At 47.6% G+C, this 14,963-nt stretch overlaps 2 protein-coding genes across 3 annotated transcripts in view; one reads left to right on the top strand and one right to left on the bottom strand.

Annotated features, from left to right (window-relative positions):
• Positions 1-377: 377 nt before the first annotated feature.
• LOC117882724 (general transcription factor II-I repeat domain-containing protein 2-like) lies at positions 378-4,470 on the bottom strand. 2 transcript variants are annotated; one of them, XM_034781445.1, is made up of 3 exons: positions 4,357-4,470; positions 3,891-3,950; positions 378-2,133 (listed from the first exon to the last, which is right to left on the bottom strand). In XM_034781445.1, the coding sequence occupies exon 3, from the start codon at positions 1,561-1,563 to the stop codon at positions 523-525; it is 1,041 nt and encodes a 346-aa protein (XP_034637336.1). In that variant the 5' UTR covers positions 1,564-2,133; positions 3,891-3,950; positions 4,357-4,470; the 3' UTR covers positions 378-522. The 2 variants fall into 2 exon arrangements, with proteins under 2 accessions (XP_034637336.1, XP_034637335.1); XM_034781444.1 differs by lacking the exon at positions 4,357-4,470 and adding an exon at positions 4,188-4,256.
• EIF2B5 (eukaryotic translation initiation factor 2B subunit epsilon) overlaps positions 4,371-14,963 on the top strand; it is a 27,128-nt gene continuing 16,535 nt past the window's right edge. Inside the window, exons 1-10 of the mRNA XM_034781443.1 lie at positions 4,371-4,637; positions 7,841-7,965; positions 9,119-9,304; positions 9,405-9,582; positions 10,304-10,384; positions 11,112-11,189; positions 12,328-12,640; positions 13,407-13,552; positions 13,916-14,054; positions 14,772-14,873. Of these exons, the coding sequence (XP_034637334.1) occupies positions 4,398-4,637; positions 7,841-7,965; positions 9,119-9,304; positions 9,405-9,582; positions 10,304-10,384; positions 11,112-11,189; positions 12,328-12,640; positions 13,407-13,552; positions 13,916-14,054; positions 14,772-14,873 (1,588 nt within the window). The 5' untranslated portion in view covers positions 4,371-4,397. The remainder of the gene's footprint in view (positions 4,638-7,840; positions 7,966-9,118; positions 9,305-9,404; positions 9,583-10,303; positions 10,385-11,111; positions 11,190-12,327; positions 12,641-13,406; positions 13,553-13,915; positions 14,055-14,771; positions 14,874-14,963) is intronic.

Below are 14,963 nucleotides of genomic sequence, written 5' to 3'. Positions count from 1 at the left end.
CAGGTAATCATCAAGTAATCCAGCCCGTCGCTCATTATCTTTAAAAGTATTTTCTTTTTATCAGTTTTGCATTTGCCACCACTTCATTCCATTGAATGTCACTTAGTTCTTGTTTTATGAGCCAAAGTGGGTGTAAGTTCCTGATCTACCCTCTCTAAACCATTTAGGATTGTTTTATATATCATGGCCCCCTTTTGTATCAAGGCTCCTGTCTAAGGTAAACAAACCCTGTCTTGTAAAAAGCAACAGAGGGTCCTGTGGCACCTTTGAGACTAACAGAAGTATTGGGAGCATAAGCTTTCGTGGGTAAGAACCTCACTTCTTCAGATGCAAGTAATGGAAATCTCCAGAGGCAGGTTGAAAGAAAACATTTGTACTTTTCATAATACCTTGCAAATTTAATGAGAGATATTACATCTCTTTTCGACAACAAGCTTGTTGTATTTGGGGGTCATATTTGAAGTGGATACTTTCAGAATGTCTTCCAAACAGTCGTCAGTCAGAGAAGACCGTTGCTTGTTTTTAATTCATGTTCATGATGGAAAATGTTTGCTCACATATATAAGTGCTTCCAAAAATGCTGAACATTTTCAGTGCAACTTCAATAAGATTCTTGTATTTTTCATTGTCCAGACTTTTGTAGAAGTCCCACAGGCTGCTTGCTCTGTGCTTATTTTGGTAAACTGCCGAACATTGAAATTCAGTAACCTCCAACTGCAAATCTAGTGGCACTTCCTCTGGATCCACAGAAAAGGGATCTTCAAACAGCTTCAACTGGACGTCTTCTTCTTTAGAGAAAATAAGTCTTCTATCAAATTCTTCAATCAAAAGATTAATGTGCTTTGCGTATTTTTCTCCTAACTCGGCGTGTTTGTGCTGAGGGATACGCTGTGCACAAGTGGGAAAGTGACACATTTCACCTTTTGACAGCTGACTTCTGAAAAGTTTCAATTTCATTTTGAAAGCTTTCACTGCTGCACACATTTGAAATATAAGTTGATTTTTTCCCTGAAGTTGAATGTTGAGATCATTCAGGTGTGCTGTAATATCACAAAAGAAAAAGAGATCTTGATTCCAGGACTCATTTTCAAGCTCTGGGAATTTTATTGGCCCATTTTCTAGGAATTTTGCTACCTCCTCTTTCAAAGCAATGAAACGCTGGAGCACTCTTCCTTGACTCAACCACCTCACTTCCGTATGGTAAATTAAGTCGCTGCACTCGGCATCTATCCCTTCAAGAAAGGCTTGAAATGTCCTGTGTTTTAATCCTCTAGAACGGATGTAGTTTACAATGGAAACTACCATTGACATTATATGCTCAAATTTTAAGACTTTGCTACACAAAACCTGCTGATGTATAATGCAGTGATGTTTAGTTACTTGTCTCCCGATAAATTCTTCAAGAAGAGTAACTGCTCCAACATTTTTTCTGCACATAGCTGGAGCACCATCAGTACAAATGGCCACCAAGTTTGTGAAATCTAATCCCAACTTATCATTCATGCACTTTATCACTTCACTGGAGATTTCTTTTCCGGTTGTGTGACCTGTCATGGAGCACATGCCAGCAAATTCTTCAGTAATTTCAAAAAGTTTTTATCAATACCTCTAATAAAAATAAGAAGTTGGGTGGTGTCTTTTAAATCGGTGCTTTCATCCATAGCTAGGGAATAAAAGCAGAATTCACTGACTCTCTGCTTTAACTGATCACTTAGACTGGTAGAAATGTCAGCTATTCTTCTCTGTACAGTCATGCGTGATAGACTGACATTCTCAAATATTCCCCTCTTTTCTGGACATAACTCAGATACAGCAATCAACATACACTTTTTTAAAAACTCGCCTTCTGTGAAGCATTTCCCAGCAGCAGCAATTTCCTTAGAAATTTGAAAGCTTACTTTAGTAACCGTATCGTTCTCAGTACATAAGTATTTATTCATCCATTCAGTGTTGAAAACTCTGTGCTCTGATTCTATTTTTCTCTTTTTCTTTTCACTCATGGTAGCCATTATGAAGCTCAAGATTTTGTTGAATAACTTCGCACACAAGGGAAACGCTCTCAGTCACACACAAAGAGAAGAGATATCTCACGGCGTATGGCACACTAGCAAGGCACTGACGGTGTGTGGAAGCCTGTAGAAGGGAAAGAAACGGCGCGCATAGGGTGACCAGATCAGAGCAGTAAAATAGGACCTGCCCCCTCCCCACTCAGCCTCACCATCACACCCCTTTTCACCCCCTAACCCCCCTGCTGACTTTCTGTGTCTCCTCTAGTCAGTCCCCCACCCACCACTCGCCTCCTTTCACCTCCTCCCTCCCCTGCCAGAAACCCCCATGCCCGCCCCTAGGACCCCTGCTGGCTCACTGCTCACCTCTTTGCCCACCTGCCACTTGCCCACCTGCTCACCCCCGACTCGCCACCTCCACCCCGCCCCCTGCAAGTATAAAGCCTCATTCAAAGACCCAGGGGTCACTATATTACTGCACACAGCAGTCAATCAATGCCATTGTAGATAAATCTCTGCATTATGCATTTTTGTATAACTTTTATATGACTTTGTATTGAACCTTGGTAATATGTTATAGCGGGACCCTAAGGTAGTATAATTAAGGTAAAAGAAAAATGTCTTTTTGCTAGAAGTAGAATAAGATCTTCCCCACACTTTGTAATCAATTGCCCTGGAAGATTTGCATAAGAGGGAAGCTGCTATAAAAGTGAGGTGTCTTGCAGAGAACCCTGGATTTCATCTTGTCAACATCGGAGCATCGATCCAAATCAGCAGAAGCCCAGCTCCACCCCTCCCCCATTTAACTCACCTGGCCAGTGAAGTTAAGGGGAGCAACTCGGTAACAACAGCAAGACGGAGTGTGTTTGTGTGTATGTGAGTGCATGTGTGAGATATATCATATGCATATGATAGTGTTGATTATTACATGTAGTACTAATAAATGTGGCATTTTGCGTTATTCCCCCTGAAAAGATCCTGTACAGTACTTTAAGTACAATACAATAACAAAAATTAAAATACTGAAAATGGAGGCCCCCCCCCAGCCACCGACTCGCCGCTCGCCTCCTCACCCCCGCCCCCACGTATAAAGCCTCGCCGCCACTGCCCGCCCGCTCGGCTTGTCATCCCCCCACCCCCGGCTCACCACCTCAGCCCCCCCTGCCACCGGCTCACCTGTTCCCCCGCCACTGCCCGCTCAGCTTGTCATCCCCCCCAACTCGCCTCCTCAGTCCCCTTCCCCCGCTGGCCTCCCTAGCTCCCCTCCCCCGCTGCCGGCTCACCTGCCCCCCCACCACTGGCCTCTTCACCACCCCACCCGCTGGCCAGCCAGCCGGCCATTGGCTTGTCTCACCCCCTGCCGGCCGCACAGTGAGCAGGCCACATGCAGCCCGGAGGCCATATGTTGGGCAGGCCTGACATAGATGGATAGACAGACTATTTTTAAAAAATCCAGAACAAAACCTTCCACTGCACACACAAACCTTCAGTTTTATGAATGAGCCGTGAGGTAGCACTTACTGTACAACAGTGTGTCCACGTGCCTGTGTCAGTGCATGTATGTACACGTGTGTCTATGTGCAGGTGTGTAAACACACACCTTTATTTTGGGGCGCTCCCTTTTCCATCACACACTGACAATACGGTTTGCATTTCACAGCCCAGCCCATAAAGCGCAGCCTCCTCCTGGTTACTGTATCGCCAACCCTTTATGTTCAAAAACCATGAGTCAGGCTCACCAAAAAGCATGAGATTGGCTTTACAATCATGAAATTATGTAAAAACAATGGCTGCAGTGTTCTTTTTATTTGCCTTTTGACCCTTTAGGGTGCCCTGGAGTCACATTTTGAAGCTTCCGCCACAGTCACCAGGGGAGAAACTTACTTGTTGTTGCAGAACAAAGGCTGAAATCCTCACAGCGCCACTGGACTCTGGGAGCTGGAGCTTGAAGGGAAACAATAATGATCAGGAGACTCATAACCAGAATCACGAGAGCTAGCGCCACGGTAGTTAAATGGAGGGGTCCCCAAAAGAGGCCGAGAGGAAACGGGGGGAAATCAAACAGGGGCCTGCTGAGCTGGAGGTTGCACCAGGGCAGCCTGGCCCGGCCCTGGGGGACATGAGCTGAAGGCTCCCACACAGCCCCGGGGTGCAGCCGTGCGAACAGCGGGTCCCACTCACCCCAGCAGCTCTCCCGCGCCCCTAGGACGCCTGCCCACGTGCTGCCCCTACTGCACGTGCGCACTGCGCAGCCGGGCTGCGGGGCATCAAGTTAGAACGCGCGTAGCAGGTCAGATTTCTTATTGGCGGGTCGCGGCGCGCGCATGCGTGTCAGGGATTCCACACACACCCCGCTTCGCATTCTGCGCGGGGCGGTGTGTCCTCGCCGAGATGCCGTCTCCTTCCGGAATCCGAACCCGGGGCGGCCCGGAAGCGGACGCGGCGGAGAGGCCGCGTGCGTGCGTGAGGAGACGGATGATGGCGGCCCGGGGCTCCGGGAGGCGGGGAGCCGGGTCTGGAGGGAGCCGGGGGCCGGACCCGCAGGAGGAGCCGCCCCCGCCGCTGCAGGCCGTGCTGGTCGCGGACAGCTTCAATCGCCGCTTCTTCCCCGTCTCCAAGGACCGGCCCCGGGTGAGAGAAACCGTCCGGGACCCCTTCCCGCCTCAGCCGGAGAGCCCGGGGCCGGCCGGGACCCCTCCCCCCGCCGGAGAGCCCGGGGCCGGCCGGGACCCCTCCCCCCGCCGGAGAGCCCGGGGCCTCCCTCTCCCCCAGCTGGAGAGCCCGGGCCCCGCCCCGGGGGAAGGGCAGCTCGGCTGTTGCCCCTCCTAAGAACCGAGAGAAGCCAGGATCTCCCATCCCCTCCCGGGATCTAGCCCACATTTCACCTCTGGTTTCCCTTCCAACTCTGCTACCGCAGCCAGTTCGGTCCTGTGGGAAAACCCATCCCGAACCCCCCGAAAGCTGCGGGGGAAGGAGACAGCCCTGGAGAGCTCTGAGCCCCAGGGAACTGCAGGGGATCCGAGGGCGGGACTCATGGGATCTGTTCCTGGCGCTTTCCTCACTTCACTGTGGAACCTGGCCCAGGTCTCTTCTGCAATCCCAGCCGCAACTTCCCCGTCTGTAAAATGGAGGGATAATTGTACTGATATACCCAGGGGGAAGGATAGGGAGTATTCCTAAAGCTCTTTGAGAACAATTTGAGAGATTGTTTGTGGTAGTCTCTGGGAACAGCATGTGATGGGCGGGGAGAGATGCTGATTTGTTACATGCAAGTATAAAGCACTCACTATTCTCCAATATGGTTGTTTCTTAGGGTTTGTCTAAACTGGCACTTCACAGCGCTGCAACTTTCTCACTCAGGGTGTGAAAAGACAGCCCCCTGAGCGCAGCAAGTTTCAGCGCTGTACAGCGCCAGTGTAGACAGTGCACCAGAGCTGGGAGCTACGCCCCTCGTGGAGATGGTTTTTTAGAGCGCTGCACCGCAACCACACAAGCCACATTAAAGCGTTGCTGCATTGCCAGTGTAGACTAGCCCTTACATACCTTAGTTCAAGAGAATATGTTTCTAGAACAGGGAACACTCATTCTGATAGCAATCTAACTGGCTTTTATAGAAGAACAAGAAATCGGTAGTTTACCAGCGAAGGACTAATTGCCACTGTGACTTAATAAAATAGCTGAATAAAGAGATTTTGCATCATGTGCTGAAAGTGTCCAGGCTCATACAGAGTTCTGGAAAGGCCCAGCTATGCAAAGCATGCTATTACCATCTCCCATGTGATCCTCCTGGTGCAGTGACGGGTCTTGGCGGCGAAAGCTGCCATGACATCTTCCAACAAGAAAATATTTTTTAGAGTCCCGTTGGAACCTATGGGAGACAATTTTAGTTTATTGAAGTTTAATTTATCAAAAAGAAGACTGAGAGGCGTTTTGATTACAGCATGTAAGCACGTTCATAGGTCTCTTTCATGTAGCGTCGAGAAGCAGAAGAAGAACCTCTGGCTGGAAGTTGAAGCTGGAGAAATAAGTGAGAAATAAAGCACACATTAACAGTAAGGGTGATAAACTATTGGAACAAACTGCCAAGGGAACTGAGTAGCTTCTCTGTCTCTTGATGTCTTAAAATCAAGACTGGATCCCTTTTTGGAAGACATGCTTTGGCCATACACGAGTTATTGGGCTCAATACAGGGGTTACTGGATTAAAAGTATCTTGCTTTATATTGGGTGAATCTGTGAATTTCTTTTTAAATTATTATCTAAGGATTTTAGTATATTAAGAAGCAAAGTACCCAAATACAGCAAGAAACTGCTTGAGAGGCAAGAAACCTGTAAAGCACACACACGTGTATAATATCTTGTAAGATCAGTTTATGATGAATGGAGGGGGCTTTCAAATGAGGCAATCTAAGGGGAGTCCAATGGTTAATGTAACTGATGCCACATTGCACCCCCTTTTTCCAGTTCAATAAGCATACCTTTTAACTCTGAAAGAGAAAGGAGAGTGATGGGGGTGAAGGATTTCACTACATTAATTTCTGAATTGTTGAAAGGAGAGTGGATGAAGAATGGAAAACTGAGCTCTGAAACTATTTTGAATAGTCTTATTTGTATTACAGTAGCATGCTGAGGCCTCAGTTATAGCACAATTCCCATTGTGCTAGGTACTGTACAAATATAAAACAAAATATTCCCTGCCTCAAAGCGCTTATAATCTAACTAGAGACAAGACATGACAAATTGGTAGAACACAGTGCGGAGAGGGAGAAGACAAGGGTGACAGTAATAGCTACTACATACAACATGTTCTAAGTGCACAATTTGGAGTGAATATTTTCAAATGCAGTAACAGCAGCTGTTTGTTTTCTTATCTTGTGCTGCCTCTCTTGGGTGTGAATGAAAGATGGTGCTTAATTTGAGGGAACTACGTTGCCCATAAATGTTCCTGTAGCACTCTTGCAGTCTAGACACTAGTAAGTCAGAAATAGGGGGAGTGTGTGAAAAGATTTTGACTCTAAATAGTATATACATACCAGCTATTCCTGTGGGAATGTTTTGGGTTTTTTCACCCCCACAATGAGGAAAAATAAACCAGAAATCCAAACAACCACAGTTATAACACTGGGGACTAGAGAGCATTATAGTACTGTTTGCTTTTCATTTGCCAGTGCTGATGTAGGAACTGCAGCTGCCTCTCTCAATGGAGGGACAAATGCTTTTGTGGTAGATGGGGAAGAGGCTAAGCCACTGCCCAGAGCGGCAGCAATGTTTCCCATGAAATCACCAGCAGATGAGAAAAGAGAGTACTTGAATTGCTGAAATCTTAAGGCTCTGGTGCTATAGGAGACCGCAATACCTCTGGAGTTAGGGGTGAACAATTATCCTCTTTCATTGGCTTATTAAATATTCATGGCAATCATGATTACAAGATTCATATTTGTCCACTGGCTGAGAGCCAGAAGGGAACAATTTTGAATCTCACTGTCAGAAAAAAATGCTTTTTGAAAATGATGGATACAAAAAAATTCGTAAGTGATCCTTCAGATGTAAATTACCTTCAAGAAGACACTTGAATCTCCAGTTGATGGAACGTATTGACACTACCTGCATAAGTGTTCTGTGATTTTAAAAAACAACAACTTTTTTTTATTTTATTTTGTTCCTGTGGCTTCATCCCTCATGTTTGGCATTTGTTTTCTAATGGTTAGAGCATGAGACAAGGAGTCATGATTGTATTACTCCAACACCGCTGAGTCTCCTTTCCTGCAGTTGGCCTGTTGCTGACCTTGATTGATGTATAGTGTTGGTTCAACTAACTCTGTCCTGTTTCCCTAGGTTCTCCTTCCTCTGGCAAACGTGGCCATGATTGACTACACCCTGGAGTTCCTAACTGCAACTGGAGTGGAAGAAACCTTTGTCTTCTGCTGCTGGAAGTCGGCTGAGATAAAGGAGCATTTACAGTAAGGAACACCTCATCTTCCTTTAAAAACAACAATGAGTCCGGTGGCATGCGTCTGAAGAAGTGAGGTTTTTTACCCATGGAAGCTTGTGCCCAAATAAATCTGTTAGTCTTTAAGGTGCCACCAGACTCCTTGTTGTTTTTGTGGATACAGACTAACACGGCTACCCCCTGATACTCATCTTCCTGTGGGACTCACTGTAAAGGAATGTTTTCCAAGATCTTATATCACGGTGACTCTTTTGGCTAATGAAAGCTGCATGCTACTCCCATTATTGTCCCAAGGGGATAATTTGAGCAATGTCTCTACCGGGTTCTGCTGGTCCTGGGAGCATACTCGCTGCATATCCTTATTTACCAGCTGTTGCTAATAGCTGAGAATACAGCAAGGTAAATAACACGTGAAGAGAGCAAAAAGAACAGAAGTATTTGTAACACCTTAGAGACTAACAAATTTATTTCAGCATAAGCTTTCGTGGGCTACAGCCCACTTCTTCAGATGCATAGCGTGGAGAGAGAACATTTCTTCCACTGGAAAGCAGAATGGGGGTAGCACTGTAAGTGGGCTATGTCTGTCTGAGGATTTCATATATGATGGTCTTGACTGTCTTCTTTTTTCGTATTTAAAGGCAGAGCTTTCCTGGTTAGATAGTTAATAACACTGTGTACCTGATGTTCCTTAAACTACTGGCTTTCACTGAGGAGTCCTGGGCCTTGCTCTGTAACACTTTTAAGTGCACTTGGCAGGCTGGGGTCAGCTCTCTGCTACGTGTTCTGTAATCTGTAGGCTCGTGTGCTAAAGAGGAGTATACAGCCTCATCTCTTCCCTGCTTCAGCTGTTGCCTACAGGTTAAAACGCTTCTCTTTGGTTTTGCATGAATACTTGGTATCTTTCCCCTTCTTTCATGAATCTCCACACAAGATCTTGCCCACGAGGAAGTCAGTGTCCTCTAAGCTATCGTCTCGGAGCATTACCCTCTTTTGTCTGTGTTATAGAAATAACTATGCTTAAATGTGACAGTGGGCCAGCCATCATAACATGGTTGCTTTTTACATGTATGGACAGACAACCCCCCACACTGGAGCACCATGTTCTAGCCTAAGCTAGAAGATCACCCTTTTGATTCCTTCTGGCCTGTTTTCTTCCCCTCCAGTAAGTCCAAGTGGTGCCGCCGCACCTCTTCCAACAAGGTGCGCATTGTGACCTCAGACCTGTACCGCTCACTTGGTGATGTGCTAAGGGACGTCGATGCCAAGTCCTTAGTCCGCTCTGACTTTCTCCTTGTCTCTGGAGATGTGGTGTCCAACATCAATGTTTCTGCAGCGCTGGAGGAGCACAGGTGGGTGACTGGGGAGAAGGCGCACCAGCCTGGCTTGTTCAAGCTCATTGGTGTCGCTTTTTCCAGAGGCATTATTTAAAACGCTTCCTTTCCTGTTTAGGATGCGCCGTAAGCTGGACAAGAACGTCTCTGTGATGACGATGATTTTCAAAGAGTCCTCACCAGGTCACCGTGCTCGGTGCCAGGAGGATGACATCATCCTTGCTATGGACAGCACTACGAACCGTGTCCTGCACTACCAAAGAACCCAGGAGCTGAAGCGCTTTCGCTTTCCCGTGGTATGTGCAGAGTGTGTGGCAGGTGGAAAGTTGCTAATGCGGTCAAGCAACCCACTCCAAAGTAAAACTCTCTCTTGAGTCCAGGTTGGGGAGAGTGGCGCTTACAGCTCCCTCTGAAGAAGAGATGACGGGAAGTAGCTTTTGAAGCTGACCCCTGTGGCATGGTACAGCCGTGCAGGCATGTGCTCTGAAGTTCCCTCAAGTTTTTGAGAATGGGGGATAGGTTCCCACCATCCCCAACAGGGTTAAAACAGACTAAGTAGGCTTCTTTTTCTCTCAATTCAGTTTTACTGGTATAAATTAGTTCATGTAACTTCTGTACTCGGGATTCTGTATGTGTAACAAAGGATGAGACAGATGATTCAGGCTGTTCTCTGGCAGCCAATGAAGTGACTATCAATAGTGGCATTTGGAAAGGTGTGATACTGCTTCTGTCATAATCTGTCTCATGGAAAGATTTTTCCATGTGGGAATACTGCTGGGTTGAAATCTTTCCTAGTTGGCATACAGTATTGTGTGAGACCATTTTGCATACGTTAAGCACAGTTGCTCTGTGTGTTGTGTACTTTGCCCATATCTCGTGACTTGTGGTGTGTCCTCCAGATTTCCAACCAATTGAAGTGTATTCTTAGTATGTTGTCCTCAGCTGCTGCAGTGTTGTTCTGGATTGGCTCCCACATGAGAAACACTCAATCTGTACTGTGTTCTCTTCTCTTTCCAGAGCTTGTTCCAAAGCAATATTGAAACAGTTGAGGTGCGCCATGACTTGCTAGACTGCCATATCAGCATCTGCTCCCCACAGGTGAGTTGCTGTAGTTCTGGAGGGCTGAAGTGTTCTGAATAGCTGATTTGTGCTGCTGACATGGTAGAAACACACTGCACTGCTACAGCATAGAGTGGATTCCAGAGCCCCAGTCCCATTCCTTGCTACTTTGCATGGAGCATGTCACGGACACAGGAGTACGATACTTTCTTGGGCTGCCCCAGCACGCTCAGCTTCTGGTGTCTGTTGCTAAGAAAACAGGTCCAACAGGAAGCGCCTGTGTGTGTGTCCATGTCTGAGATGAATGGAGGAACTAGTCCAAGATAGCGGAGATGGCACCTCTGGGAGTAGGGGACCAAGTGAAGTGTCAGTTCTTGCTGGATGGTACCTTGTTGGTAATAACGTCCAGGGCATTCCCTGCCATGCCCTAGACTCAGTAACTGTTCTTCCACTGTCAGGGGGAGAACTGGTCCTCAGTCTTCCATGCTCAGCAAAATTACAAAGTTAGACAGGGCCAACCAGCTGGAATTAATTCTCCCCCCCCCCCCCCCCGAAAGCCAGACTCTACTAATGTTCACTATGGAAGGGGAGATGGGAAGCCCAGCGCCTCCCATGGAAGAGATCGAGCCTTTCTCATGCCAATAGGAGAAGGATAAGAGCAGCGTCTTCCTGTGTTGTACTTTGCTGAGCTCCCTGGGAGTGGCTGGTTGGGGTTAATAACTGTCCTGGCAATGTCCTCTGAGTTTTGCCCTCACATTGTCTCCAGGTGGCTGAGTTGTTCACAGATAACTTTGATTATCAGACTCGGGATGACTTTGTGCGTGGCCTGCTGGTGAACGAGGAGGTAAGTGGGGGTATTGTACGAGACCCTCTTCTGTCTGACCCAAGAGGAGCCTTTGGCTTTTCACCTCATCTCTTCAGTGGGTGGCTGGGACCTTTTTGTTTGCTGTCTGGGATGAGATGTTTCCATGTCAGCACAGCTGGTTGTGCGTGCTGGGCTGTAACATGTTCTAAGTTGTGATAGGCACTGGAGGCTCTTGGGGAGCTGGGAACAGTTCTCCGTTAAACTAGCAACTAGATCTCCTGCAATTCACAAAAGCACCTGCTCTCAGCTCCTGGTTTAGGCTGTACGTAGAAGAATAGGAAATATGAAGGCTTGGTCTTGTTAAATTAGAAACTGACACAGCCTTTACTGCTTCACTATCATGGTGCCATGTTTTACATTATGCTCTTCAGAGCAAGGACTGTCTCCTGAGTTTGACAGCACCCATCACAGTGGGACTGTGATCCTGTTTGGGGCCTTTGGACACTGCCATAATGCAAGTAATGATAACAAACTTCATTGCACTTGACCTTCCATCTTTCCAGACTTACTGTTTGGTTGAATGTCAGCAATTATAGGGAATCTGAAAGTCCTGGCTAGAGATAGGCATCATGTCAGCAGATGTGTGCTAGCTGCCTCCACAGAGCTCTGCTGATGCCCCTGGGTCTTGACCTGAAGACCACCCTGGTATTCCTATTCCACTGCCTCCCATATAGCTCTGCCAATGTCCCTCACCCCAACCTGAAGTGTCCCCTTGTATACCTTTTTTGTCCTGGCTAATCATGTTGGTACTGTAGTGGGTGTCTTTGGAAACATATGAGCAGGCTTGTGCAAATGACATGCCATCCTAAAGCCACTGGGGTGATAGTGATTCTGGCTTGTAATGCATTTGGGAGGCTGGTGTTTGAGAGTATTTGGGATGTGATTCAGGTGATTGGGGTCTGAGAGTGTCGTGGAAGCAATGCCCTTAGTGTCTGAGAAGGCTGGTTAGTGAATATGGTAGCAGAAGCACCTGTATGGAAGCAAGAGTGCAAAGAAGAGGGGTGGGTTGTGGTGGGAAAGTGTGTGGGTGACATTTAACGTGGCGTAGAACCCTGCTCAGGTGCAGGGAGCCTTCCTCTGCCAAGAGTCCCTTGACACGCTTCTGTCTGTTTCCCAGGTCCTAGGGAACCAGATCCATATGCATGTGACAGCAGAGGAGTATGGTGCCCGTGTGTCCAACCTGCTGATGTACGAGGCCGTGTGTTCCGACATCATCCGGCGCTGGGTTTATCCTATGACTCCAGAGATGAACTTCACCGATGATGAGACACAGAGCTATACCCATTCCAAGCACAACATCTACCGAGGGGCAGAGGTGAGCCTGGGCCACGGCAGCGTGCTGGACGACAACGTCCTCATTGGGCAGGGGACGGTCATTGGCAGCAACTGCTCCATTACCAACAGTGTCATCGGTCAAAACTGCAAAATAGGTGAGTGCCATAAATGGGAGGCGTGGGGAGGGGAAGCCTGGCGTTGTTTGGAATTATAGTGAATTCAGTTCTGATCGAAGGTACTTTTTGTGGGAGGAGAGGAGTGGAGGCAGTAGGTGAAATGGGGTTATTAGGGAAACCAAAGTGGAAGGAGGAGAATTACAAGTAGTTAAGTTAGTATATATTGTACAGTCTTGAGTGCTTAATTTTTAAAGAGGTCCAGGCCTTTGGGGTGGGAGCTAATGCCACAGCAGGGAGCATAGTGCAAGCTGAGTGAGAGGAGGGCACGTGGCACACAGGAAAAAGAAAGAGAGGTGATGTGTATGTATGTTAAGACAATCACTTACTGGGCTTGTCTCAGACCAGTATTCTAGAGGTGAAAATCTCTGTATCCCATGCTCATCCTCATGAACCTCCTAGTGCCCCAACTTCACAGCCTCGAATACAGCTCCATTGTTCTCATTTTTCCCCATTTTGCTGAATTACTGTAAGGGGAGGCCTGTTGGTACTGCAGCATTTGCTGAATCTCTACAGAAACCTTAACTCAGTTTGTCTTCCCTGGCTTAGCCTACGGAGTGGCTGCTGAAATCTGAGGCTGGCTTTGCCAGGATGTCTAACCTCCACTGAGCCACAAGGGTACCCTCTAGTTCTGGAGCTAATGGGTTGGAAACTCTCTGGTGCATTCAGCATTGGGAAAGTGCTAGTGAAGCACAGAGTGAGAGCTGTGATCTGTCCTGCTCAGCATCTTTGTGGTGGCATTTAATAGGGGATGAAGTTATCCTGGATGGAGCATTCCTCTGGAATGGTGTCCACGTAGCAGACCACGTGGTGATCCGGCAGTCTATTGTCTGCGATGAGGCTGAAGTGAAGGAGAAGGTCAAATTAAATCCTCACTGCGTCCTTACTTCCCAGGTGAGCTGCTTCGGTGTCTGCAAGGTTCTCCACGCTCCTTGGAGAGTTACTAGACTTGCTCATTGAATATACTGAACTGAGAGGACCTGGCCAGCAGCTAGAATGAGGGGTGCTCCAGGCCCTTTCTTCTGGTTGGGGCATAGATTACTGCCCCCACCTTGTCCCTTCTGCAAGGAGTTTGGTTTATTTAGCAGGGTACATGCCCAGGCACCGCTAATATTTCCAAATATGTTTCAATGTTACACAGTTCCAGGAAAAACTCTTTGAGGCAGCCCTTGGCTCCTGGGGAGGGAAATGAGAGGTGGCAATGTAGGGAGCTGTGCTTCTGTTCCTTATATAGATAAGTCAGTCCTTTATTTTTAGGTGGTGGTGGGTCCTAACATCACCCTCCTTGAGGGCACAGTGATCTCGCTGCACTCACCAGATGAGGAAGAGGAGGATGACGATGAGTTCAGTGATGATTCTGGAGTGAACAAGGAGGAGAACAAAGTGAAGCTGAAAGGTACATGAGCTTTTGTTCACCCCTTTGGTCCTGTCCTTTGTGGGGCTTCACCCTCTGGGACCAGCCTGTGTTCCAAACTTGCTGAAATGCAAAGCTGGTAGCAAAAGTCTTATGTTAAGCTTGGCATCTGTGCCCCTGTAGTGGGGAAAGAGGGATATCCAGTATACCAAGCTAATAGTCAAGTCAAATAACTGGTGACTACCTGCCCTCTCCAGCACCCAACCTCCTGTTTCATCATAAAGATCTGTGGACACTTGTCTTGGGGTGGGAGCTCTCTACAGATGACAGGCTACAGCTTGAACAGTCACTCAATTCAGGACAGATGCCAAGCCATCTGGCCCTCAATTCTCTCCCACTGCACCCCAGGGAGTACCGGATCTTAATGCTCCTCCCCCGTGGGATATTGGTTCTGTCAGGCCCCACTTGTGTAGGATTCAGAGTGTGAGTCAGTGTGTCAAGCCAGCCAAGCCATGCTGCTGTAGGCCAAGATAAAAGAACAGCCTGGTCATTTTCTACTGGCCTAGGTTAATGAGAGCAGCACCCTGTATGCACGGATGGGAGACCCAACCCTCCCACTGTGGGTTAAGTATTTGGGACACAGCTTGGTGCAGGTCATTCTGACCCTCCCCTCACTCCCCCACTAGAGGCCAATCAATTTCAGGTTGGTTGGCTGTCCCAGTATCTTCCTTCCTTCTAAACACCATCTTCTTCTTTCAGGTTATAACAAAGCAGAGGTGGGGTCAGAGGGCAGAGGTTACCTCTGGAAAGCAGATGATGAGAATGAAGCGGATGAGGAAGAGCAGAGACAAAGCCTTTGGGGTGAGGAAAGGTTTGATGTAGACTGCTGGGAATGGAAATGCATGTACCCTATTTCAGTGAGTTGCTGAGTGGGACGTTAATAACGGGCAG

This window comes from Trachemys scripta, chromosome 9 (assembly GCF_013100865.1).
Source record: "Trachemys scripta elegans isolate TJP31775 chromosome 9, CAS_Tse_1.0, whole genome shotgun sequence".
Taxonomy (NCBI): domain Eukaryota; kingdom Metazoa; phylum Chordata; order Testudines; family Emydidae; genus Trachemys; species Trachemys scripta.
The sequence above is the reverse complement of the archived record's forward strand: the minus strand, read 5'-3'. Positions and strand labels throughout refer to the sequence as shown.

Bases quoted from the DNA above. Each gene is read 5' to 3' on its own strand.
- LOC117882724 (XM_034781445.1), bottom strand. From the start codon at position 1,563: ATGTGCTCCATGACAGGTCACACAACCGGAAAAGAAATCTCCAGTGAA.